The 27,468-nt window shown below is 50.2% G+C and overlaps 2 protein-coding genes across 3 annotated transcripts in view; both read right to left on the bottom strand.

The window, feature by feature from the left end:
• The window catches only part of SASH3 (SAM and SH3 domain containing 3), a 29,792-nt gene extending 16,842 nt beyond the window's left edge, over positions 1 to 12,950 (bottom strand). The window contains exons 1-5 of one of the 2 annotated variants that reach the window (XM_023553839.2): positions 12,703 to 12,950; positions 10,231 to 10,435; positions 2,976 to 3,071; positions 2,097 to 2,243; positions 258 to 399 (exon numbers count right to left, since the gene is read on the bottom strand). In XM_023553839.2, the coding sequence (XP_023409607.1) occupies positions 258 to 399; positions 2,097 to 2,243; positions 2,976 to 3,071; positions 10,231 to 10,356 (511 nt within the window). In that variant the 5' untranslated portion in view covers positions 10,357 to 10,435; positions 12,703 to 12,950. The remainder of the gene's footprint in view (positions 1 to 257; positions 400 to 2,096; positions 2,244 to 2,975; positions 3,072 to 10,230; positions 10,436 to 12,702) is intronic. The other variant, XM_003414838.3, reaches the window with a different exon arrangement.
• Positions 12,951 to 15,867: 2,917 nt separating this feature from the next.
• XPNPEP2 (X-prolyl aminopeptidase 2) overlaps positions 15,868 to 27,468 on the bottom strand; it is a 40,552-nt gene continuing 28,951 nt past the window's right edge. The window contains exon 21 of the mRNA XM_003414749.4: positions 15,868 to 27,410. Within this exon, the coding sequence (XP_003414797.1) occupies positions 27,216 to 27,410 (195 nt within the window). The 3' untranslated portion in view covers positions 15,868 to 27,215. The remainder of the gene's footprint in view (positions 27,411 to 27,468) is intronic.

Here is a 27,468-nt window from a genome sequence, read left to right as displayed (position 1 = left end):
ACCTGCTGGGTCACCTTGGGGAAGCCACTTAACGTCCCTGAGCCTCAGTTTCCCTACCAATAAAGTGGGGATAATAATAGTACCAGCCCCATGGGGTTGTTGTGAAGGTTGAACATGAAGAGGACTGGGAAAGTTCCCAGTGAGCAAAGAGTAAAGGTTCATTTTTCTCTTACCCCTCTCCCAGAGAGCCCACCTGAATGGGCCTAACCCAGTCCTTTCCTCTAGACCAGCAGGAGTCCCCTGAACCCCTTACTCACTCGTGGATGCCTCGCGGCTCAGTATGGAGGGATCTCGGTCCTCCTGCTCAGAAAAGGCCAGAGCCATCTTCTCTGGCCCGGGGCTGTCCAGGCCGCAGTCTGGAGATGTCGGGGAGGCTGAGCCCTCCTCCAGAGGGTCTCCCTGCAGGGGAAGGGGAAGCAGAAGTCTTGAGCAGCCTGGGCTGGGGGCACATGGGGCAGCCCCAAGTGCAGAGAAAAGGGCCCAGGCTCGTGGAGGAGCTGGGGCCTGGCTCAGTGCTGTATGCTACTCTCTGATCCCTAGTTTCTTCTGTAAAATGGAACGAGAGTCCCTGCCCTGCCTATCTTATGGCATGAGGCTCAGCCTGGGTACTGTGTGAATGAATGTTCTTTGTCGGCTTAAAGTGCTAGTGCTCAGGCAGAAAAGGTCCTGATGGCAGAGCCTGGACTCAGGGCTGGTGCTAGAGCAGCCACGCAGACAGTGGTGCTGGAGAGGAACTATTTTCGGCCGTGCTCCTAACAATGTGTATGCCTGTCATTTCATTTCATCGTCACAGTGACACTCTAAGGTAAGTGCTATGCTTGTCCTGAGTTTATATAGAGGAGGACTAAATTCCTAAGGTTGATCAGCAGTAAGCGGTAGCTCAGGACTCCACAACCAAGTTGGTCTGACTCCAGAATTCATTGCTCCTACCCCCTCGACGTCGACGTACCTCAGTGCAGTGGTGTGTTGGGAACTCTGAACAACTGGCTCTCTACAAAGGCCTGATTTGTAGCGTTTGCCAATTTCCAATTGTAAATACTCCCCACCATGGCCTATGTCACGCTCCCATTGTGATGACACTGAAGGAGGAGGTGGGAAGAGACGCGCAGCGCGCACCATTATAGAGTGTTTCCATCACACAGATACTATGGATGCAAATAACCTCAAGAGCATAAAAAAAACTGTCACTGTTGAGTCAATGCCGACTCAAAGCGACCTTTTAGAACAGAATAGGACTACCCCATGGGATTTCCAAGGAGCGCCCGGTGGACTTGAATTGCTGACCTTTAGGTTAGCAGCTGTAGCTCTTAACCACTGTGCCACCAGGGTTTCTCTCAAGAGCGTAGATGATAAGACATGTAGTACAAGAATTAGGAAGTGATGAGTTTTGAGTACTTATTATCTTAATTTTTAATATAATTAGTTTAATTGTGTGTATATATAATTTTAATTTTTCATAACGGTTGTGTTTAACAACTGGCTCACAAAATTCCTGAAAATTTGACCAATGGCTCTCAAGAGCTGGTAGGAGCTGGTATGAGCCAGCTCCAGCACACCACGGCCTCAATGTCTTCTAAAAGAGCCACAAGCACACCAGACTCACTGTGGGATTTGAAGCTACTTGGGATATGCCTGCCCGACAGCTATGTCTGTGCCACCCTTTCTCCCTGGACAGAAACCAGGCTCTCTCCTTTCTCGCACAGGGATTCTCTTCAGGTCAGGCCCTCTCAATCCCAGGAACTAGCTCCAAGCAAAACTTTTTGGTGGATGAATTGGCCTCAGGCAATCTCATCTCCCTCTCAGCAGCCCCTCCCCTCATGCCTGCCTTCCCAGGAAGCTTTTGTTCTCCAGACTTTGATCTCTCCTCAAACCCCACCCCTTCCAGCCAGAGTCCTGCCCCCTCAGGACTGTGCCCTGTTTTGATGTCCACAGCAAAGTGTGAACTCCCCCTGCCATGTGACCTTCCTTCTTGTATTTAATAGGGTTTTCAGGTGTCATACCTGAGCAGTGGCTGTCAAGGTGGCCACGTTCACATCCTGCCAGAATAGTGCCTATCTCCTACCCCCCCCACCCCGCCCCTGCCCCCCAGGCCTCACCATCTCCTCCGATAGGGCCTTCACCATCATCTTGCCCATCTTCCTGTTCATGGTTCTTGAAATCACTGCCCTCCACTTTTTCCCCAGCTTTTTGCTACTCTTCCCCGCATCCTCCGGAGTAGGGACATTTGAGTCATCTTCTGGAATCTATGGAAACAAAGAGAGAGGTCCAGGGACCTTGGTGGCCTTGCCTGGGTCTAGAACTTGGAGGCAGAAGGAGGTCTTTCTGTTCATAGCAGAGGCTAGAGGGGATGGGAATGAGTGGCCCCCATCCCTTTATACCTCAATGCTAGTCCTGTCTGCAATGGTTAAGTGTTCAGCTGCTAACCTAAAGGTTGGCAGTTTGAACCCACCTAGTGGCTCCTGGTGGCGTAGTGGTTAAGTGCTACGGCTGCTAACTAAAGGGGTCGGCAGTTCGAATCCGCCAGGCGCTCTTTGGAAACCCTGTGGGGCAGTTCTACTCTGTCCTATAGGGTCGCTATGAGTCGGAATCGACTCGACGGCAGTGGGTTTTTTGTTTAGTGGCTCCATGTGAGAAAGACTTGGTGGTCACAGCCAAGAAAGCCCTATGGAGTAGTTCTACTCCGTCACATGGGGTCGCTATGAGTCAAAATCAACTTGACAGCACACAACAACAACAAGCCCTGTCCTCAGCCTCCATCCACTGCCAGGGGCCTCTTTAATTTGTAACATGAAAGAATGTAGGTCAGCTCCTAGGGCCCAGCATCTTGGTGGGCGGGAGAGGTGGGCTTCTGTGTTCAGGGAGGCCTTGTCCCAACAGTCCTAAGATTTCATTTCTCCTCCCACCCCCCCACCACTCCACTCACTTCCCCATCCAGGGCCTGCAGCCAGGTCCCCCAAGGAGGTTCTGAAACTCACATTATCATCCAGATTAAATTCCTTCTCGCTCACCACGGGGGAGCTGGGCTTGGATTTGGCAAAATCCTTGAAGCTGCTGGAGCGCTGAAGTGAGAGCTGGAAGAAGCAGAGGTGTTGAAATCAGTGGCGTTGAAATGGCTGCCCCAGGAAAGCTCTTGTCCCTCCCATCACCCACCTACCCACCTACCCACATCCACACCCACACTCACACACACACACACACTCACACACACATACCTCAGGGCTGGGCAGAGCCACATGTGGCCAGAGGGCACAGAGCTAAATGGGGTGAAGCACCAAGACGTCCTTATAGCTACCTGGCTTCCTGCTGTTCTTCAGCCTTGAATGGGCCCCTGACCCTGGCTATAGACCAAGCTCCTGCCCAAGCCTCAGACTAAGCCCAAATTTCCACCAGTACCTGAATCTGGGTTTTTATAACCATGGAACCCTAGAGTGAAAGCCTAAATGAGTCGGAGTAAATATATTTCTATTACTAAAGACATAGCTCAGCACATACGAGAATATCACCTTTACGTACGAGTCACCAATTGCCGTGGAGTCAGTTCCGACTCATGGTGACCCCATGTGTGTCAGAGTAGAGCTGTGCTCCATGAGGTTTTTAATGACTGATTTTTTGGAAGTAGATTGCCAGGGCTTTCTTCTGAGCTGCCTCTGAGTGGACTCAAAACTCCAACCTTTTGGTTAGCAGCTGAGCATGGTAACGGTTTCACTGCCCAGCGACTCCTACCTTTACATAACTAAGAGTAAATCCCTCCCAAACCCTGTGGCTCTGGCATGCTCTGAGCATGGTCTCCAATCATTGATAGGGCTAAACATACTGGGGCCTCCAGTCTGATAAATCTGTGTCCCAAGAAGAGCATGGCAATTTCACTAGAAGCCAGCAAGACCTGGCATTACACTTACTGGTAAACCACTAAAAAACCTAAACCTGTGCCTGTTCCGACTCATAGCACAGTAGAGGCTTATTCACAGAAGGTGTCCAAAGACTTGGGACACAAATACTTGGGGCTTTTTTTTTTTTAATTTAGTAAAAGAAAATCACCATCTTCTCTTTATTCATCTCAGCTTTTAACCTTAGCCACTACTGTGATGAGTGGCTACTCTTGGTGTTTTCCTGTGTTCAAACTTTTGGGCATGACCGATTGTTTTGTTGATGATACTGTTTTCAGGAAATGTGCTTTGTTAACTGTATATTCACGCACATGCCAAGAAAGTAGCTGGAAACCAGGGCAAGGTAGGTAAGGAGGGCAGGCTTTAGACACAAGAGGTTGAGGCTGAGCCTGTATCAAGATAAACAGTCAAGACCAGAAGATACACACAGGAACCAGGGTTCACAGATGGCCAGACAGATACAGTGGAATAGACTGCAGACACCCGAGATAAGGGCTTGAGGAACTGAAGCCCTAAACCCACATAAAGCTGAAAGTTTCACATCCTCTTTCCTACTAAAGGGGAGGGAAGGGTCCAATGACAAGCCCCCGGGGCAGGGGCAATGTCACCTGCCACCCTGCTCCCAACATACAGACAATTGGTCCCAACTCCTGGGGACTACAGTGTAGCAGTTTAGTACTCTCGGTGGGTCTTGACTAAAGCCAAATCAGCTATCAGAGCTCAGGGGACACACATTCCTAGAGGGCCCAGCAAGTTAGTTGACCAATAACTAGGTTAGCGGTCAGGCCAAGCCAACACTACCAGCACGAGGAACTCATGGGTGGGGCACCTATGGCCTCAGTCAGAAAAGCCGTTATGCACTATAGTGGGGAGCTGGGAAAAAGGGCTGTGAATTGGGGTAGGAAGGGGTAAGCCTGACTGTGGGGTGACCGCTCTGGTTCCCACGCATCTCTTCCATGCTCCTTCCTTGGTTTTCTCCTCCCATAAGTCTTTCCTCTTTTTCTCCCTTTCTTTCCCCTTCTCTCCACTACCTTCTACTTGTTTCCTCCCCTTGTATAGGTAGGATGCAGCTGCCTGGATAACTTCCTCCTCTTATTGCATGGAAAAGAGGGAACAGAGAGAGGGTGGGCACTGGGCTGGCCTGAGGCCAAGGAGGGCAAGCTGGGCTGCTCTTTATAGACTGATGGGGCTGTTGTGGCCTTCCCTCCACCACCCCTCAGACTGTTCTGTAGACCAGGAAGTTGGGAGTCACCCGGGAAGCCCCAGGGATGGGTGAGCCTGGAAAGCAAGCTGGAGGGCAGGCATATAGCCGGAAGTAGGCTTTGTTGGGGAAGAGTAAACTCACCTCCTGGCTACCCTCTAATTGGGCCTTTTTCCCTTGGCTTTTTCCTGTCATTAATCCGCAGCCTGGGGCCTGGGAGGAATGGCCTATGGCTCCCAGGATCCTGTTTTAGGGCCCCTCATTACCAGCTTTCCCACAAATTAGGAGGGGACAATCAAAGGGGCCATGGAGATGGTGCTATGGCTTGAGCCCAGCTGGCCGCTTCTCAGCCCAGGGAAATGGAAAGGCTACACAGGCTCTTTGGATGACTAAGGGTAGGGGGCAGCCAGGGTGTCCTTTTAATGGGCCTACTGCCAACCTCAGGAAACCCTGGTGGCATAGTGGTTAAGTGCTACGGCTGCTAACCAAAGGGTCGGCAGTTTGAATCCACCAGGCGCTCCTTGGAAACTCTATGGGGCAGTTCTACTCTGTCGTACAGGGTCGCTATGAGTCGGAATTGACCGCACTGGGTTTGGCTTTTGGTTTTGGACCTCCAACCTCAGGGGCAGCCCCAAATGTCCTAAGTGCCTTTCAGTGACCCTGAAGTGACCCCATGCAAGGATAGCTTGAAATCCTGGAGTCCCTTTTTGTTTCTGTCTGAACTTCCTTTGGGGTGAGGGCTTCTTAGAGGTCACATACACTGTCGGCTCCTCTTCTATGTTCTAAGGGGAGCATGTGGGTCTCTTGGATGGAGCTACATTGCTGTGTTTAACTCTGGGATGTGTGACCTCAGGCGAGTTACCTAATCCCTCTGAACCTCAGTTTCTTCACATGGTTTCAGATGGCAAGAGTTCAAATCTTGGTTCTGCCATTTACTAGCTGTGTAAATCTGAGTAAGGTATTTAACTTCTCTGGGCTTCTGTTTCCTCATCAGTAAAACAAAGGCAGTAACATCGACCTCATAGGAGTATCATGAGGATGAAACGAGTGGGTACACACAGAACACTTAGAACAGTGGCTGGTACATAACTATCCCTTGTCAGATGGGAGTTTAAACTTAGCCTTTCATGTGACCCACCTCCAGGCTCTTACCAGGGCATTTCCCCACCTGGAACAGTTGTCCCTTCCCTCTGTCAACCATGGTTTCTCCCCTCCTTCAAAATCCAGTTTAACTGAAAACAACCCAGATGCCTATCAACTGTAGAATGTATAAATTAATTATGGTACAATCATATAACAGTACACAGCAATGAGATTAGTACAACTGTCGCCCACAATACAGATGAGTCTCACAAATAGGATGTTGAGCAAAGGGGCCAGCCACAAAAGAGCACAGATTATGTGGTTCCACACATGTAAAGTTTTAAAAACGGCAAAACCAACCAAACACCTCGTAGAATGAAGTTCCTAGGCTCAAAAGCAAAGGACCATAGACTTGGGGGACATCTATATCAATTGGTACAACATAGTTCATAAAGACAATGTTCTGCATCCTACTTCGGTGAGTAGCGTCTGGGGTCTTAAAAGCTTTCAATTAATCCTCTAAGATACAACTACTGGTCTCTTCCTATCTGGAGCAAAGAAGAGTGAGGAAAACCAAAGATTCAAGGGAGCAATTAGTCCAAAAGACTAATGGACAGCATGAACCACAGCCTACACAACCCCAAGGCCAGAAGAACTAGATGGTGCCCGGCTATCACTACCAACAGCTCTGACTGGGATCTTAAGAGAGGGTCCCAGACACAGCAGGAGAAAAACTGTAGAACAAAAAATCAAATTCACAAAAAAGGCCAGACTTACTAGTCTGACAGAGACTGGAGTAACCCCCAAGACTATGGCCCTAAGACAGCCTTCTGAACTGGAAACGAAGCCACTCCTTGAGACCACCTTTCAGCCAAACCGTAGACAGGCCAATAAAAAAAACAATAACACCTGAGAGGAATGTGCTCCTCAGAACAATCAATTATATGAGATCAAAAGGGCAACATTTGGCCAAAAGCAAAGATGAGAAGGCAGGAAGGGGTAGAAAATCCAGACGAAAGGCAACGGGGAACCCAGGGCGGAAATGAGGAGAGTGCTGACACATTACGGGGAATGAAACCTGTGTCATGGAACGCTTTATGTACAAACTAGCAGATGGGAATCTAATTTGCTCTGTAAACTTTCGCCTAATGCACAATTAAAAAATAAAAAAGGCCGAAAGCTAATGTGTGCTGTTAGAAGGCAGGATAGTGGCTACCCTTGGAGTAAGGGACCGAGTAGCGACCTTTTGGAAACAGATCACCAGGACTGCCTCCTGAGGCACCTCTGGGTGGATTTGAACAGTCAACCTTTTGGCTAGTAGTGGAGTACTTAACTGCACCACCCGGGGACTCCTATATATTTTCATTATTCTATACATATATACACACACACACACATATACATACATATTAAAAAAATTTTTTTATACATATTACTATAGTAAAAATAGTAAATCTAAAAAACATTCTTCAAATCCAGTTTAAAAGGCACTGCCCCCTGCAGACGGCCTCCCCTGACACGCCCTTGAGTCTCACGCTGCATGGTTGGCACCCTCTTCTCCTGCCCCCTAAGCAATCTTGGTTCTTCCAGGTCTCTCCCCAACTCCCCGCTCAGCTACTTCAGTGTAACAGTCATACACCCAGCACCCTCTGGGTGCCGGCACTGGCCTATGTGTAGGGGGAGGAATCCAGAAATGAGTGGTGTTATGGATTGAATTGTGTCCCCCCAAAAGACATGCTCAATAGTGGTGATGGTTGTAAAACATCATGAACGGAATTAATGCCACTGAATTGTACACTTAAAAATGGTTAAAATGGCAAATTTTATATTATATATATTTTACCTCAAAAAAAAAAAAAGTCTTAACCTCCAGTACCTGTGAATGTGATCTTATTTGGAAATAGAGTCTTTGAAGATGTACTTAGTTAACAGGACATCAGACCGGAATAGGAAAACACACACGCACGCACGCACACACACACACACACACACACACACACAACCCATTGCCATCAAGTAGGTGCCGACTCATAGTGACCCTATAGGACAGAGAACTGCCCCATAGGGTTTCCAAGGAGCGCCTGGTGGATTCCAGCGGCCAACCTTTCGGTTAGTAGCTGTCACACTTAACCACTGTGCCATCCAATATGACAGGTGTTCTTATAAAAAGAGAAGAAGAGATGCAGACACAGACAGATGCAAAGGGAAGATGGCCAGGAGGCAGAGACGAGTTATGTTGTAACAAGCCAAGGAACTCCTGGGACCACCAGAAGCTGGAAGAGACAAGGGAGAATCCTCCCTAGAGCCTTCAGAGAGAGTATGGCCCTGCCAGCACCCTGAATTTGGGCTTCTAGCCTCCAGAACTGTGAGAGAATAAATTTCTGTTGTTTTAAGCCACCCAATCTGTGGTCCTTTGTTATGGCATTCCCAGGAAGATAATCTGAGGGGGTTAAACACCTCCCCCGTACCCGGAACTCTGCTAAGCACTTCAGGGTGCACCCGCTCACACAGCCCCTTGTTCCATTCCCACTTCATCGCTGAGAAGACTGAGTCTCAGAGAAATGATCAGCAGGTAGCAGCAGGAAGAGCAGGGGTCCACACCCAGGTCTGTGTTTCTGGAAGCCTGTGCATGGTGCTGTGCTCACACCCCTCAGAGCTCAGGAAGTAGCCCACCGTACAGAAGTGAGTTGAGTGCAGTGCCAATGTGGGTGACGTTTGAACAGAGGTACAAGGAGAGCAAGTGAGAGCATGGAGGAGGAAGGGCTCAGGGGGGCTTCATGGAGGAGGCACATTTGAGCTGTGTCATGAAGGGGAACCAGGGTTTCTTCGGATGGAGTGTGGAAGGGTCTGAACAAGAGAGAGTTGGGCCATTCCTCGTGTGAGGGAATGATGGGTATGCCAATGGGAGTGGTGGCAGGTGGAGCAGAAAAGGTAAGCAGGGGCCAGGTAGGCCATGAAAGCTTGTGCCAGTGATGCTAAGGATCTTGGGCCTTACCCAGTGGGCAATAGGGAGCTACTGACAAGACTAAGTGCATGCTGGTGGGGTGGGTGTCCTGGCTGAAGGGATGCTGTAAGAAGGGAATCATGGGGAAAGTAGTGTGGTGGGAATGGGCAAGACAAGGGCAAGAAAAGACTGGAAAAGGGGGAAGAGTTGAGCACTGTAACAGAAGCCTGCATTCCTCTCCATTTCCCCTGGTGGGAGGTCTGGTGTGTGATGGAAAGTGGGGGTGAGGTGGGGTAGGACCTCCCTTAAGGGAGGCAAGTCTCAGGACAAATCTCTTTCGCTTCCTACACACCAACACTAGCATTTGGGGGAATTCAGACCAAAGGGAGTGTAGAAAGACCTTGAAGGAGGTAAAACATTTCTAAAGGGCAGCCGAGGGGTATGCCTCCTAATCCTTCGTGAGCCAGGATAGGTGCCCCCTCCAGGCCCCACCATCCTGGAGGGCCTTCTCCCACCTCTGCTTGGCTGTCTGGAAGATCACTCATTCCACTGCCATCTGGATCTGCCCTACAGAGCTCTCCCACTGATGAGTTGAGTCTTTTATGCTCCTCAGACTTTTCTAGAACTTTTGAGATCACTGAGGTGACAAGAGAGTGGAGAGAGGAAGTGTTAAGACCCTGGAGTCAGACAAATCTTGTCTTGAACCCCTGCTCTGCAGCTTACTAGCTCTGTGGTCTTGGGCAAGTCACTTCACCTCTCTGAGCCCCAGGTGTAAAATAAGGATAATACCAGTACCTGCCCTGACTTCAGGTTGTCATGAAGAGTCAACGAGCTAAGAGGTAGAGAAAGTGCAGAGCACAGTGCCTGCCTCCTGAGGAGCCCTCACTCAGTGGTGGTTCTTTGTGCTATTAAAAAAAAAAAAAAAAACCAAACCCGTTGCCATCAAGTCAATTTCGACTCATAGCAACCCTCTAGGACAGAGTAGAACTGCCCCATAGGTTTCTAAGGAGTGCCTGGTGGGTTTGAACTGCCGGCCTTTTGGTTAGCAGCCGTAGCACTTAACCACTATACCACCAGGGTTTCCTTAGTGCTATTAAAAAAAACCCAGTACCTACTTGTTTATTCAACTTCAGGGCTAGAACCATGGCTCGTTCCTCTCTGCAGTGTGCTCCCAGTCTGCCCAGAGGGTCAGTATGCACTCCTTTGTGTGGGCATGCATGCAGGCCACAGAGTCCTCTCATATTTGTTGTCCCAAGCCAGCCATACAACCTCCCGAGGTGAGCAGATCAGGAGCTAGCCCCTTTTTCAGAGATGAGGAAACTGAAACCCGAAGAGAGTAAATGAACTGTCCAAGGTTCCACAGCTCTCTAGAAAGTGGTAGCAGCAGGGTTCCAGCTCAGCTTTCTTGCCCCCTGCCCAGCACATTCTCCATTTGGCAGGCACAGGAAGAGAAGCAGGGGCAGGAGAGAGGTTTCTCTTGCCTGTGTACTTTCCCCTCCCCATGTCACCCCAGGCTCTGAGGGGAAGGGACTTGCCCAGGTCACCGGTGCAAGCCATGATAGGGCTAGGCCCACTGTCTCTGGGCCTGGGAAGATGCTATTTCCACCTTATGAAATCTCAGCTGGGGAGAGACCTTGAAGGAAGCAAAACGTACCCAAAAATCAGCCAAAGGGCATGCTCGCCCCCTGCTCCGGGGCCTCCCCAGTCCTTCCTGATCCGGATTAGGTGCCCCGTCCCAACCCCATGACCACGGAGTGCCTGCTTGCGCCTCTGCTCAGCTGCCTGGAAGGTCACTCAGGCTAAGGCAATTTCCATGGCATGAGGGTTTGAGAGTGTGTGGAGGCAAACTCTTCCTGGCTCCGGCTGGGGTGGGATGAGGTGGTGTGAGGTTTGCCTGGGTTATCTTCCCTACAGGGTTGGACGTGGACCTCAGAACGCAACAAGGGCCTGGTTTCTCCTGGGAGAGGCCCGGGGGAAATCCCAGAGACCCACCCTCCCAACACAGGAGCTGGGTAATTCATCGATGTTGGGAAAGTAGAAGGGGACTTCTGGCTTCTGTGTGCTCCTGGGTACCTCCGCCTGAGGTGGCACTGGGTCCCAGTGTCAAAGTGTCAGCTCTTTCTGGGATTCTTTCCCCCAGCTCAGCTCCCCTGTGGTTTGGGGCCCAGCAGTGTTTAGAGCACTCTCTGCTTCCCACCCCCCACCAGCCAGAGAGTAAGGGGAAGTGGCCTGTTCGCTTGCTTGCTTGCTGGCTCACTCAAGGAGGAGCGGCAGCCAATGGCAAGCCTGCTGGGTCTAGCGCTGGGGAGGGGTGACAGAGCCCGTGTGAAGATTCATGAATCTCACCCACACCCACCTCCGCTGCAACCTTAGAGAAGCAGCTGGGTTGGGGAGAGTACTGCCGGAAATGGCAGCCACCCCAGACCCTGAGAGGGGTCAGGATGTACACCCCAGTGCCCTGGGGCTCAGCCTCTCAGCTGTCTCAGCCTCCACCTGGGAGCTGCTTCCCTGACAAGGGGGCTCCCCTACAGGGCACCTGGACTGAGCTCCAGGGGAAACTGGCAGGGTACAGTGAGGGCCTGGAGGCCCCAGACCTTGGCCTGGGGATGGGCTTTTTGAACCCGGTGGTTCAGGCCTCCTTTTGGGTGGTTCTAGAATCCTGCTGTATATGAAGGATATATTTGTTGATGGCCTGGGAAAATCCTAGAATCAAATCATACAATTAAGTCTAGGAATCTTAGATCTGCCAGAGCCTTCAAGGAATCTTCTAGTCTGACCTCTGCCCCAAGAAGATGAACACCTGAGCACTCCACAACAGTTACTTTTTTCCTGACCTTTAAAGTCGCCTCACTGAACTTCCCCTCTTCAACCCTCACTCCTACTCACCACCTCACCGGCTTCATTTCTCATTCTTGGCAAACAATTTTTCCTCACCTAGGAAGAAACTTTATGCTGCCCCACATCCTTCTGCAGGTTTGGAGACCCTTTTCCTGAGTCGAGAAATCACCTGGGGCCAGCAGGCTGGGGTAGCTCCCTCTCCAGTGGGGATGCTGGGGAGCAGCAATAGAGCTGAGCCAAATGGGCAGCGTCTGGGCGATGGCAAAAGGGCGGGGGCCTGAGAGCATCATGGCTCCAAGATGGGCACCTGGTGGGGCCCTTTGAGTGAGATGGCCATGCTCTGGCAGAAGGGGCAGAAAATCAGCATAGGGGAGAGGGAATAAAGCGCAGTCTCAGGATTCAACTCAAGAGCCGTATTTGGTAATTCTTGAATTCTAGTCTAAGATTCTAGCCTCTCATTTTAGGTCTCTATCCATCCCACCATGGTAGGGTTCAATTCTCTTAACTCTAGACTCTGGAGAGTCTCTTCTGTAACTCCTGTTACTCTAGAATTTTAAGTCTCTTCTGGACTTCTGTTAGTCTAGTAAGCTTTGGGCCTCTGTTTCATTGGCCTCTGGTAGAATGGCCCTCACCTACAGACTCGACGGACGTATGGCCTTTGACTTTTCCCACGTCTGGGTCCTGGAGGGGATGGGGTTGAAAGAGCTGAGGGGGAAAGGGAAAAGTGAGTTCCCACAGATGCTCCTCACCTTCCTCTTCTGCATGGGCTCCTTCTCGCTGGCGTTGGAGGGCTTGCGGCGCAACATGGTCCTGTGCCCTGGTGAGACTCCGTCCCTGCTCTCCTAGGTGTCAAGAAGCAGAGGCCTCTTGCTCAGCCTGGCCAGCACCGTCCAAGGGGTCCGGCATGGACCGAACCTCTGGCTGCCACTCTGACTGCTGCACTGGCAGCTTGGGGGTGCGGGCCATGGACACCCGGCGGCAGCGGCATACAGGAAGCCCTGCCACGTGACCTACTCTTACAGCAATCGCAGCCCCTGCCGGCCCCTGGGGAGGAAGGAAGTCCCAGCTTCATTCTCCAGAGATTCTGATGCAGACAGCTCTTGGGTTGAACAATCAGAGAAAAGTCCCTACTCTGCCGCCTCACGTCAATCACCACTAGTACTTCTGCTCTGACTCCCCGGAGGTGGCCAATGTACTAGATTTATATGGCCTACTCAAGTCCTTGATCTCATTGACTAGAATCCAAAAACCAGAAGTTGGACCATCTTTCTGCCTGTTGCGTCAATGCCCCTGGTTACCTTGCAGCACTACCACGGCTATCACTACTACTACCATTACCTCTACAGTCATCACCTGTACAGTCATTTCCCCTACAACCATCACCACCACTGCTACCTCCACTCCTACAGCCATCACCTTACAACCGTTACCTCTACAGCCATCATTACTGCAGTCATCCCCACTGCCATCAGCACACATACAGCCATCAGCACTAGAGCAATCACCCCTACAACCATGACCCCTGCTACCAGCACTCTTACAGCCATCACCCCTGCAGCTATTGTTACTACAGCCATCCCCACTGCCACTAGTACACCTGCAGCTATCAGCACTAGAATAATCACTTCTATAGTCAACACCTCTCAGCCATCGTCCCTACAGTCATAACCCCTACAACCATCAGGCTTACAGCCATCGCCCTTATGGAGACTCACTATAGTCAAGCACTCCCACTGCTACTCTCATCCTTACAACCCTCACCCCTACAACCATCACTTCTTGGGCATCATCACCATAGCCACCATCACTACAGCCATAACCTCTCAGCCATCGCCCTACAGCCGTCATCACTGCAGTCGCCCCTGTTGCCATTAACACACCTACAGCCTGCATCACTAGAGCGATCACCCCTACCATCTGCATCCCTCAGCCATCACACATACCTTTTCACCATCACAGCCATCACCACAACAGCTGAAAAGTATTTGCAGGCAACTCCACAACACCAGCAAATGTCCCATTCAACAGGCATTCATCGTGTGCCTATGCAGTAAATTTAGATTGTTCACTTTGTGGATTATCTGTGGCAGATATTTTAATACCTTAAAGACTTATTCTTATTTAAAAAGTAATTCATATTCATTGTATACAATTTAGCCAATACAGATTTTCAAAAAAAGAAGAAAAAAATTTCTCTTCTATATTGTTTTGGTGAATCACCTTCTCTGTTGCAAGTATCTCTCTCTACATACTTTTTTTTTTCACAAAAATTACACTGCATAGAGAACAGAGCAATGGTTGGGGGTGGATGGGGAGAAGCAGGAGGGAGAAATCACAACGGTGCACAAGGAAATTTTTGGGAGTGATGGATACGTTCATTATCTTGATTGTGGTGATGGTTTCATGGGTGTTTATATAATCAAAACTTAAATTGTATACTTTAAACATGTGCAGTTTATTGTATGTCAATTATACTTCAAAAAAGCTGCTTTCTACAATTTGTGGCACTGTGGTGGCTTGCATGTTGCTATCATGCTGGAAGTTATGCCAGCAGTATTTCAAATACAAGCAGGGTCACCTGTGGTGGATAGGTTTCAGTGGAGCGTCCAGACTAAGACAGACTAGGAAGAAAGGCCTGGCAATTACTTCAAAAAATTAGTCAGTGAAAACCCTATGGGCCACAACAGAATATTGCCTGATACAGTGCTGGAAGATGAGCCCCCTAGGTTGGAAAAAAAAAAAAAGGCACTCAAAAATACACAGCAGCCTCAGCAATGGACTTGCGCATACCGGCAATCATGAAGACGATTTGGGACCAGGCAACACTTTCTGTTGTACATAAGGTCACTGTGAGTCTAATCTGACTTCATGGCAACTGACAACAACATCAAAGATGCTTTAAAATCAGACTGCACAAACTGTGTCGGTACCTGCTTTTCACGCTGAACACAGTATCATTAACATTTTCCCATGCTATGAAATAGTCTTCAACTACGTGACTTGTCATGACTGCTGGTCATCACACTGTGTGGGTTGTTGTTGTTAGTTTCCATCAAGTGGGTTCCGACTCATGGTGACCCCATGCGTGCAGAGTTGAGCTACACTCCACAGGGTTTTCAAGGCTGTGATCTTTTGGAAGTAGATTGCCAGGCCTTATTTCTCAGGCACCTCTGGGTGGGTTTGAACCATCAACCTTTCGATTAGTGGTGCAGCGCTTACCCATTTGTGAAACCCAGGGATTCCTGGCCCCCACTGATGAACTCAGGTTGGCTCGAATTTTTTTAACTATTCCCCGAACATCCTTAAGGGCAAAATTCACGCGCACAACATTTCCCTTAGGATAAATTTGCAGAAGGGGAGTTGCTAAGGTAAAAGGTATGCACCTTTTTAAGGCTTTTGCTTCTGTGGCACTCATGAAATCCTAGGCTGACAGTTCCCCTGTTCCCAAGATGTTCCTGTGACCTCCTCCCAGTCCCCTGTCCCATGCCTTCCCACCAACCTTCCCTGGGGTGAGCTCGGGAAAGACAAGCCCTTCTCCCCCTAGCTGGAACCATACTTCCTTTGGCTCTACTCAGCCTACCGGATGGATTCAATGCAAGATTCTGCGCCCCCAAATCTTCCCCACTGGCCTGCACTTGCCTGTCAGCCAGTCCCTCCCAGCGTGTCCAGGGCTACATGCGGTGCCTTGTAATTGACTAAGGAGCCCTGGACAGAGTTTGTGGCCCATCAGGCCGTTGCGGCTTGCTGTGTACAGGGGCAGGCGGGCAGCCCGGTAGGGTCCCAGCTCGGGGGACGCGGCTGCAGGGGCTCGGGACACCCTGGGCTCGGGTGGCTGGACCCTCGCCCTCAGAACTTTCCAGGCCTGCACCGCGGCGCCGCGTCAGTCCCGACCGGGCGCGCAGGATGTGTACCGCTTCCTGTTTGCAGCGAGCAGAGCTCACACACTAACCGCAGCCTTCAAAGCAGCGGGCAAACCGGGGCGCTGGGCGGGCCCGGCGGCCTCGCTGGGGCCTGGGAAAAAGCAGCGAGGGGAGGCGAAGGGACCTTGGAGAGAAGTAGAGGTGGGCAGCCTGCGCTGCCGGCCTCCAGGGCAGAAGAGAGAGAGCGTTTTCAGTCCCACCCCTTCTAGCTCCTTTTCAGATCTGGCTCCTGTGGTCAGCAACTCCTGCACTGGGAATCTAGGGCTCCCCCATCCGGACTTGCCTTCTCCAGACTTTTCTCTCCCCGCAGGTTACCCTGGCCTGAGTCCATTAGGTCAAGCCCCAGCTGGCTAATGGGTCCTAAACACTTTTAATGGGTTTCCCCTTCAGGGCAACACATTTGCATTTTATAGATTGTGTTCCAGGTACACAGAGCTCTGGACTAAAGAAGCGAGTCAGGTCAGAAGTTCAGTGAACAAACAAATAAAAAACCAAACCCGTTGTGTCAAGTCGATTGGACTCAGGGCAACTACATGTGTTACAGAATAGAAGTGCTCTGTAGGGTTTTCTTGGCTGTAATCTTACGGAAGCAGTGCCAGGCCTTTCTTCCGGGGTGCAGCTAGTGGGTTCAAACTGCCAACCTTTAGGTTAGCAGCCAGTTGCAAACCACTTGAGCCATCCAGGCTCCTCTCAATGAACAAGGATACCTTAAAATTGATAGTGGGCTAGCAGACAGGTCTTTGAAGCTTGCTCTGGGTACAGCCTTGTGCTAGGCACTTGGAGGAGATAACAAAATGAATAGTTGTCAAGGTCCTTTGCATCCGGGAGCTTACATCCTAGGTGGAGTGGCAAGCTTCTGTTTGCCCAGCACTCGTTCTTTGCCAAGCACTACATTAGGCACTTTGCAAGCGTTATTTAATCCTCATCGCACTGGGACAACCCCATATGAGTTGGAACAGACTCCATGACAATGGGTTTGGTTTTTTTTGTTTGTTTGTTTACAACCCTATAAAGTAGATATCCTTAATCTAAGTTGGGATAAATATTGCAAAAATGTGCCCAGAAGTATAAACACAGGGCAGAAGAGCCTTGATTTAGCAGTAATATTGCAGGGTGTGTGTGTGGGGTGGGGTGGGGCGGCTGGGAGAGGTGTCTCTACTGATGATGAGATCAATCTGAACCCTCCGAGGATGGGCATGGGGCTGCCAAAGACACAAAGACTGTATTCACGTGCAGCAGCCCCCTGCTTCTACCCTCCACCCAACAATTCTGATTTGGTAGATGATCGTGGGTTGGATATTTAGTTGCCGTCGACTCAACTCTGACTCATCGTTACCCCACGTACAACAGAAAGAAAAGTCCTGTCCTGTGCCATCTTCACGAATGTTGGTATGCCTGAGTCCATTGTTGCGGCTACTGTGTATTCTGAGTGCCTTCGAACCTAAGGGGTTCACCTTCCAGCACTGTATTGGACAATATTCTATTGTGACCCATAGAGTTTTCACTGGCTAATTTTGGGGAGTAGATTTCCAGACCTTTCTGCCTAGATCTAGACATGCCTAGATCTAGACAGCATCCCACACTCTCCAGATGGATATTTTCCTGATTTGTAATAGTAAGAGTTTGGATAGTGGAGGATGTCTATGTATTTGGATAAAGTGTCCCAAATATTTCTTATTCTCTCCCCCACACAGGCGGTGGGCTTTACAAACAACCCTATAAGGGAGGAAACTAAGGCATAGAGGGGCTAAGCAAGTTGCCCAAGATCACACAGCTGGTAAGTGGTGGGAGCTGAGTTTTAAATGCAGGTCTAGTCTTGGTCCAGGGCCCATGCTATTAACCACTAAGCTAAAGTGCCCTGATGCAGGCTCCAAGTTCCTGAATGAGGTGAGAGAATTATGGTACCCTGTGCTCACAGCCCTCTCTTGGCACCCTATGGTGGTTCAGGTGCTATACCATAGGTGCCACCTTGAAGCAGGCCCAGGAGGGAGTGAGCAGGATGGGGAGGGTGTCTGGAAGTTGCATTATATGCCCAGCTGCTAGGGCTGATTAAGCGGGGGTCCAAAGGGAAGCCCATGTCCACTTGTGAAGTACTGTTGTTGGGTGCCATGGAGTTGATTTCAACTTATAGAACTGCCCCATAGGCTTTTCTAGGCTGTAATCTTTTTTTTTATAATAATTTTTATTGAGCTTTAAGTGAACGTTTACAAATCAAGTCAGTCTGTCACATATAAGCTTATATACACCTTACTCCTTACTCCCACTTACTCTTCCCCTAATGAGTCAGCCCTTCCAGTCTCTCCTTTCGTGACAATTTTGCCGGTTTCTAACCCTCTCTACCCTCCCATCTCCCCTCCAGACAGGAGATGCCAACACAGTCTCAAGTGTCCACCTGATACAAGTAGCTCACTCTTCATCATCATCTCTCTCCTCCCCATTGTCCAGTCCCTTCCATGTCTGATGAGTTGTCTTCGGGAATGGTTCCTGTCCTGGGCCAACAGAAGGTTTGGGGACCATGACTGCCGGGATTCCTCTAGTCTCAGTCGGACCATTAAGTCTGGTCTTTTTATGAGAATTTGGGGTCTGCTTATCCCACTGATCTCCTGCTCCCTCAGGGGTTCTCTGTTGTGCTTGCTGTCAGGGCAGTCACCAGTTGCGGCCGGGCACCATCTAGTTCTTCTAGTCTCAGGATGATGTAAGTCTATGGTTCATGTGGCCCTTTCTGTCTCTTGGGCTCATAGTTATCATGTGACCTTGGTGTTCTTCATTCTCCTTTGATCCAGGTGGGTTGAGACCAATTGATGCATCTTAGATGGCTGCTTGTTAGCATCTAGGACCCCAGATGCCACATTTCAAAGTGGGATGCAGAATGTTTTCATAATATAATTATTTTGCCAATTGACTTAGAAGTCCCCTTAATCTAGGCTGTAATCTTTATGTAACCTTTCAATCGCATTATATGCATGCGAAAGCTGGACAATGAATAAGGAAGACGGAAGAAGAAATGACACCTTCTCACTGTGGTGCCGGCAAAGAATATTGAATATACCATGGACCGCCAAAAGAACCAACAAACTTGTCTTGGAAGAAGTACAAGCAGAAGGCCCCTTAGAAACACGGTTGGTAAGACTGTGTCTTACATACTTTGGACATGTCGTTAGGAGGGATCAGTCCCTGGAGAAGGGCATCATGCTTGGCAAAGTACAGGGTCAGTGGAAAAGAGGAAGACCCTCGATGAGATGGACTGACACAGTGGCTGCAACATTGGGCTCAAGCACCAGGCAGTGTTTTGTTCCGTCCTGTGGTACACAGGGTAGCTATGAGTCAGAACCGATTCGATGGTGCCTAACAACAACAATCTTTATGGGAGCAGATTGCCAGGTCTTTCTCTTACAGAGCTGCTGGGTGGGCTCGAACCGCCAACCATTCAGTTAGCAGCCAAGAGCTTAACTGTTGTATCACCAGGGCTCCTTCTTGGAGTACTAAAACAAAACAAAACAAACTCATTGCAGTCGGTCGAGTCGATTACGACTCATAACAACCCTGTAGGACAGAGTAGAACTGCCCCATAGGGGTTCCAAGGAGCAGCTGGTGGATTCGAACTGCCGAACTTTTGGTTAGCAGCTGTAGCTCTTAACCACTGTACCACCAGGATACTAAACACCTGTAATATTGAGTCTGGAGGGTTGGGATGGGAAAGCAAGTTGGCTACAAACGACTGTCGTGTAATGGAGGGAGATCTGTTCTGTGTGGCTAGAAATGATGGGGAACAGATACATGGCAGGTTTGGGTTCATTCCAAGGAAGTAATTTTGGATATTTCGATGGTACTTGTTGCCCTGGTAAATAGTGATCTTCCTGTCTCTAGAAATATCCAAGAAGAGACCACGTAGCCCCTTGCCAATACCTGGGTATTTCCAAAGTGAGGCCCGCCTTGGTAGCCTGACCCATTAGCAAAGTTCATGGTGGTAATCTGAGGCAGAAAGGAGCCCTGATGGCGCAATGGTTAAGCGCTTGGCTGCTAACTGAAAGGTTGGCGGTTCAAAGTCACCCAGCAGTTCTGTGGGAGAAAGACCTAGCAATCTGCTCCAGTAAAGATTAAAAAAACAGCCACGAAAACCCTGTGGGGTAGTTCTACCCTGTTACATGGGGTCACTATGAGTCAGAACCAACTTGATGATGTCTAATAACAACAATCTGAGGCAGGGAGGCTGGAAGAAGAAGCTCGCAGGTGGGATAAGGAGGACAGAAGAGAGCGATGAGAAAAATGGCAGGAGGATCTTGACATCTCTTCTCCATGTACAAGTACGATACACACACACAGGGAACTTTCAGCTTTGGAAATGATATTTAATCGGAGTCACTGATAGCAGGGCCTGATGGGGGGAAGGACAATCATCTCTGAATCTCTAAACTTCTGAGAAGGTCTCAGTTTTTTTTTTTTTAAAAAAAAAAGACCAAAAAAACACCTACAGGCAGCTGTGGCAATTAACATCAGAAGAGGATAAAAACATGCTGATGACTCACTGGAGCGCCTTGCTCTGGGAGACCAAAAGGAGCTGGGCTACTCAGCCTATGACTCTGTCCCAAGGTTACAAGGACAAAGACAAAGGTCGCTGGGCAGTGGACCCTTGACCCCAAGGGGTCAATTGTCTAGGACTGTAGGGAAGAGGGTGAGCAGGACACCTCCCAGAAATGAAGTCAGGTACCTGGATTCAAATTGTTGCAAAATCACCTACTGGCTGCATGACCTTGGTTAGACAAGTGATGTCACCTGCAAGGAGCCCTAAACCAAAAAAAAAAAAAAAAAAAACCATTGAGTCGATTCTCATTCATAGCGACCCTATAGGACAGAGTAGGACTGCCACATAGGGTTTCCAAGGCTATAATCTTCATGGAAGCAGACTGCCACATCTTTCTCCCATGGAGCGGCTGATGGGTTTGAACTGCCAACCTCTTCGTTAGCAGCCAAGACAAAAACAGTAACCATGTGGGCTTTGCTTGTGGAAGTGGAGCCAGTCCCAATGACGTTTAGAGAGAGCACTCTCAGTTCAGTGCCCAGCTCATGGAAAGTACTTGGCACCACATCAGTACACTTCAGGATCCGCTGGGGCGTTTCTCCCATTGACATAGCCAAGAAGCCCTTGGGGATGATTTGGGGCTGCCACCTTCTCCCCTCAGCAGCCTGTCGGCACCTGCTTCTACATCTCATCTGGGCCCATCTGACACTGTTACATGACCCTGTGGCCCATATCCCATGTGTTGAGGGCAGGGCCTGTCAGCCCAAGCTAGTCTATAACACAGAAGGTGTGACAAGCAACAGGGCCTAGAGCTACCCAGGACCCACTAGGGGAGAAACTAGCTTTTCCGCTTCACCCTGGGCCTCACCATGGACCACCGGGGCTTTCTCAACCACCCATCCTACCCTACTTGAGCTGCTTACTCAGTTCCTGTTTCACAAAGAAACAAGGAAGTGAAGAGCCAGGCCGGCCTCAGGGCAGGAGCTGGCTGAGTTGGGGTGCCTCCCGCTCCCAGCTGTGATGAGCCATGGGGGGCAGGGACAGACAGGGAAGAAACAGTTGCTATTGCATCTTTCATATTTCTGTTATTTCTTTGGCAGCGAGTGTGCCCACCTACTGGTTTGAGGAAGTGTCCACTGAGTTGGTAAAATTCACTGCTGACGTGGTTTAGCGGGGTGAAGAGTAGCCAGCCCAGCCCCTTCCGAGGGCCTAACCAGTGAAGAGCTTGAGCCAGCTGGCTGGCAAATGAGAAGGGAATGACTTCGTTATCGTTTGTAAAATGAACTCTTCAGACTATTCACGTGTGTATATGTATGTATGTATGCATCATTTTGCCCATGCCCATTTCTATTCCAAAAAAGATTTAAAGTGTCAAGAAATGTGGTTAAGGACCATCATCATTACAGTTGTCACTGCTGGGGGACCTCAAAAAGGTCTTCTTAGACCTCAGTTTGCTCATCAAAGGCAGTAAAGGAGTGACAAAATAACAAGTTGCCATCAAGTGGATTTTGATTCACGGTGGCCGCATGTGTGTCAGAGTAGAACTGTCTTCCAGAGGGTTTTTAATGGCTCATTTTTCAGAAGTAGAATGCCAGGCCTTTCTTCTGAGATACCTCTGGGTGGACTTGAACCTACAACCTTTCAGTTAGCAGCAGAGCGAGTTAACCATTTGCAGTACCCACACACTCCACCGTCAGGATGCTGGGAATTTAATACTAGCTCTGTCCCCAACAGGCTATGTGACCTTTAGTAAGTCCCTTCCTCTTTCTGGGCTACCATTGAAGTTTCCTTATCTGTACAATGAAGGAATTGAAGCAGCTTTTCATTTGCTTGTTTATTTATTTGTTGAGTCATGGAGCTCCCATCCAGGACCGGCAACATATTTGTGGGGCCCAGTGCAAAATGAAAATGCAGGCCCCCTCGTTCAAAATATAAGAATTTCAAGACGACGATAGCAGGACATTAAACCAAGCATGGGCACTTCTGAGTGAGGGGCTCTGTGTGCTTGGACAGGTCACACTCCCATAAAGCCAGCCCCACAACAACTTCAAATAAAGTGCTATGGGAAGCCCAGAAGGGCTGCTTTTTGTTGGAGCTCTCTCTGCTTTCTTTGGCAATCCCTGCGCCATTTCTGAGGAACCTCGGGCTCCAGGGAGCCTAGCTGGAAAAACATATGTTAGCTATTCCCTGAAAAGCCTTTCTGAGGCATTGGTGACCTAGTAGTAGAATTCTCACCTTCCATGGTGGAGAAACCTCAGGCACAGGCACCACCCGCCTGTCAGTGGATGTTTGCATGCATGTTGCTATGCTGCTGAACAGATCTCAGCAGCACTTCCTGGGACTAGGAAGAAAGGCCTGGTGATCTACTTCCAAAAATCAGCCAATGAAAACCCTGAGGATCACACCGGTCTGAGCCACAACCCATCATGGTGATGGCAAAGGACCAGGCAGCATTTCATTCCGTTGTGCATGGGGTCACCGTGATTTGGGCTGACACAATGGCAGCTAATGACAACAAAAAGCCTTTCCAGTCTGGGCTATTTATACATAAAATTTGGATCCCAGATCCCTTCCTTACCTACCTCCAAAGGTGAGGCAAGGGTTGGACTAGCGATGAGCAAGTAAGAGCATTATCTCTTGTCGGTGTGACTTCCTGGCTTATAGAGGGTTTTCACATCCGGGTCTTGTGAGCCTCTTACCACAATCACAATAGGAAGGCGGTACAGGGATTTTACAGAAAGAGTAATTGAAGACTGGAGAGGTCAAGTGACTTGCCCAAGGCCACACAGCTGGCACAGCTGGGGCTAAAACCCCAGAATCCTAATTCCTAGGAAAAGTGGTTCTTCTGTAGGGCCCTCTCCACAGCAGCAATCAGTAGGTGAGGAGCGGTTTGGTAAGCCCCACCCTCCAGCAAAAAAATGAAGGATGAGAGACCAAGGGGACATTTATTTATATTCACTTCACAACGGTGTGTGGGTGTCTTGCTGTGTGTGCCCCCTCTCCCTGCATGGTCCAGAGTCTGGCCATCCAGGTCCCAAGGAAGAGAGGAAGTGGGGGTAGCTGCGGCCGCTTCTGCAGCCATGCTTGTGGAAGGTCTCGATCCCAAGATGGAGGACTGGAAGGGGCAGTTAAATTATGGGGACCAGACGTCAGGCAGAGCTTGGGGTCTTGCACTGAAGAGACAAAAGGCTAGCATGTGAGCTGCCCTGGGTTGAAAGTCCTGGTCAGGCACCCAGTGACCTCTTGCTGCCCATGGCCTACCAAACCCCAGGAGCAAGTGCCAGGGTGCCAAGTTGAAGGTGTGGGCTGGCAGGCCCTGGGGAGGCAGTGTGGTGCAGGGAATACGAGTTGGGTCTTTGCTTCTCATCAGCTGTGTGATCCTGGCCAAACCTCAGTTTCCTCATCTGTGAAATTGTTAGGTTCGGTCGAGTCTACTTTCAACTCATAGTGACCCCATGTGACAGAGTAGAACTGTCCCATAGGGTTTTCTAGGCTGTAATCTTTACAGAAGGAGCCCTGATGGTACAGTGGTTAGCACTCAGGTGTTAACTGAGAGGTCGGTGGTTTGAACGCACTAGCTGCTCTGCAGAAAAAAGATGTGGCAGTCTGCTTCCACAAAGATTAAAGCCCAAAAAACCAAGCCCATTGCTGTCTAGTCAATTCTGACTCATAGTGACCCTATAGGACAGAGTAGAACTGCCCCATAGGGCTTCCAAGGAGTGCCTGGTAGATTCGAACTGCTGACCTTTTTGGTTAGCAGCCGAGCTCTTAACCACTACAGCCTTGGAAACCCTATGGGGCAGTTCTACTCTGTCTTAAAGGGTTGCTATGAGTTGGAATTGATTTGGCGGCAATGATTTTTTTGGAATCTTTATGGAAGCAGATAACCAGGTCCTTCTCCCACAGAGCCACAGGGTGGGTTCAAACGGCTGACCTTTCGGTTAGCAGCGGAGCATTTAACCGTTGCACCATCAGCGCTCCCATCCATAAAGTGGTGAGAGCCGTATCACTTGACCTTCTCTGAGAGAGCGGGTTCTGGAGTCGTCTAAGTGGGTTGAATCCTGCTTCTTTCATGGACCTGGTGAGTGACCCTGAAGGAGTTGGTTCATCTCTCTGAGCCTCACTCACTCAGTCCCCTCAACCTGAAAATGGGAATGCTAAAAGTAACTTTCATAAGGTTTTCACTGGCTAATGCTTTTCAGAGGTAGACTGCCAGGTCCTTCTTCCTAGTCTGTCTTAGTCTGGAAGTTCAGCTGAAACCCATCCTCCACGGGTGACCCTGCTGGTATCCGAATACCGGTGGCATAGCTTCCAGCATCACAGCAGCACACAAGCCCCCACAGTACGACAAACTGACAGACACGTGGGGGGTGCAACAATGAGCTCAAGCATAGCAACAATTGTGAGGATGGTGCAGGACCGGGCAGTGTTTTGTTCTGTTGTGCATGGGGTCGCTATGAGTCGGAACCGACTCGACGGCACCTAACAACAACAAAAGTAACTTCTCATAGGATCTTGTAGGGATCACATGAGAAAACGCATGTAAAGCTTTTAGCACAGTACCTGGTCCATACTAACCCAACCCAACCCAACCCAACCCAACCCAACCCACTGCTGTTGAGTTGATTGCAATTCATAGCTGATGGATTCAAACTGCTGAACTTTTGGTTAGCAGCTGAACACTTAACCACTACGCCACCAGGGCTCCTGATCCATACTAAACACTCAGTAAATGGTAGAGATGATGATGAGGATGACGACTTTAATTTTATTATTACTAGATGTCTTTGTGGGCGAGCAGATGAGAGAGCAAACTACTCAGCAAACGGGCCCACCGTTGGGGCCTACTAGCTCTCAGGGAAGGGGGTCAGGGATAAGGCCTTTTCATGCAAGCAGCAGTGGGGGTAACCGGAGAAGGTCACTCTCACACCCAGCAAACTAGGCCTGGTGGCCCTGGGGGTGGACTCCTCTGACTGGTGCCTTTGCAAGTACCCTGCCCCAGAGACTTGGTTCTCCCCTTCCCAGCCACCTCACCCCTGACCCTGGCTATGTTCCTTTGGGCAAAGGTGCTGGCTACAACTTCTCTGGACCACACTCGACAAGTCCCCCAGTGTGGGGCTCCCCTCTGGCCCCTCCCTCCCCTCCACAGCTACCACACCTTTAGCACAGGTGGTTGGCTGGACATGTGTGTGTGTGTGTGTGTGTGTACCACTGCTCACACGCATACACACACACGCATGCTCACAGGCACATTCTCAAGCCCATGTGCTCCCCAACTGAGCTTCTGGGAACCTCACATCCCCGCCCCCACCTTCCCCACCACAAAAACCACAGGTAACAGCAGTCTCCGGCAACACAGCAGACACAATGCAAAACCCAGAGGCAGGCGTGGTTGCCAGGGTGTTTTAAGTATCTAGCAGGATGTGAGCCCAGGTGGCTAACGGCCGCCCCCCTAGAGACAACTCTTCTCACCCTAACAGAGGGCTCATCAACTGGGGACAGGGTGGGAAGGAGGAGAGAGGATTCTGCCTGGTGCTGAAGGGCAAAAGAGGGGCTGGTAGATTCATCGTGGCTCCACCATCTCCCAAGCAAATGTTGTACGTCCTTGGGCAAGTCCCACCCCTACCTGGAGCTCAGTTTTCCTGTCTGTAAAATGGGGGAACCAGACAAGGCGAATGGCTATCCAACGATGCAGCGAGGATTTAATAGTGTTGTCACAGTGTGCCCTGGAACTTTAAAAACAAATCCGCTGCTGTTGAGTTGATTCTGATTCATGGCGACCCCATGTGTTACACAGAGTAGAACTGCTCCATAGGATTTTCTTGGTTATAATCTTTACAGAAGCAGATCACCAGGCCTTTTTTCCATGGTGCTACTGAGTGGGTTCGAACTGCCAACCTTTAGGTCAACAGTCAAACATAAACCGCTTGCATCACCCAGGCTAGGGAAGTACGGGATAGTAACTGGGTGGGGCTGTTCTAGCTGTTCCCCCAATTTCTGGTAGGGCCACATCTCACAGACAAATCCCCCCAGCTCTGCTGTCACTCAGCACAGAGCCTACGTGGGGTTCAGGAGAGATGGGCTCACATGCTGAGGGGCTGGTCTACAGGCACCTTCCCTGGCTGCCCTCCAGCTCCAGCCCCCACACCCCCCCACACCCCGCTACTCTGTTTCCCGGACCCTGGGGTGGCAGTCTGGAAATGAAAGGCCTCAACTACCCTTCCTTCCTCTCTCTCCGGCGGCACAGCAGACAGCCCCAAGGGAGCCCTCGTTCCTTTGGCCCTGTGGCTATAGCCAGGAAGCCATTGTTTGGCTGGGGACAGATGGGCTGCGGCCAGAGGCTGTTTCAAGGGCATGGAAAGACCAAAAGTAGGGGCTAATTTGGTTGAGAGCAGCTCTGGCTACTCCAGCAGGTGGAGATAGGGTAGGGCTCTCCCAGGGCCATGAGCCACTGGAGGTGGGGGCACTGCCCCATTGGTCTTGGGTCTTTGGAGGGAGCAGTGGCAGCAGGATCTGCCAGGTAGGGCCAACTGGGCTCATGGGAGGGAAGGGACTAGCTGGCCCTCCTATCGTGAGGTCTGCGGTTGGGAGCTGAGGGTGAGGTGTACAAGTCCAGAGGAGGCCCACCCAGGGCCAAAAGCCCTGTCCCCCTGGGCTTGGTCCTGGAGAAGGAGGCCAGGGCAATAGCTTCCAGGCCATGGCCTGATGGTGGTGGTGGTGACGGTGGTGGGAGTCTTGGGTGGTGTGTATGGTGCAGGGTGATGGGAGCTGAGCCAGTGAGCCCCACATCTAGGAAGAGGGTCAGCATGGGAGTCTGGAGCTTCTAGATACTCCAGCTGAGGATGGCAAGAGTGGAAGCAGCCAACACAGCGGCCAGGGAGGCAGTGTCCGGGGCCCTGGCAGCCAGGGGTTCTGTGTGCTGCTGCAGCCACTCGAACTCTTCCAGCAGCTGGCGCCTCTGCAGCTCCGGGCCTACCTTCTCACGTATGGTCTTGTAGTAGCTGTTCAGATGCTGGAGCTGCAAAAGGTAGGAGGGGTGAGGGCCATCCCAGACCAAGCTGCCAAGACGTGAGGTC

This window comes from Loxodonta africana, chromosome X, assembly GCF_030014295.1.
Source record: "Loxodonta africana isolate mLoxAfr1 chromosome X, mLoxAfr1.hap2, whole genome shotgun sequence".
Taxonomy (NCBI): Eukaryota; Metazoa; Chordata; class Mammalia; order Proboscidea; family Elephantidae; genus Loxodonta; species Loxodonta africana.
This window is presented reverse-complemented; position numbering and strand designations above follow the sequence as displayed.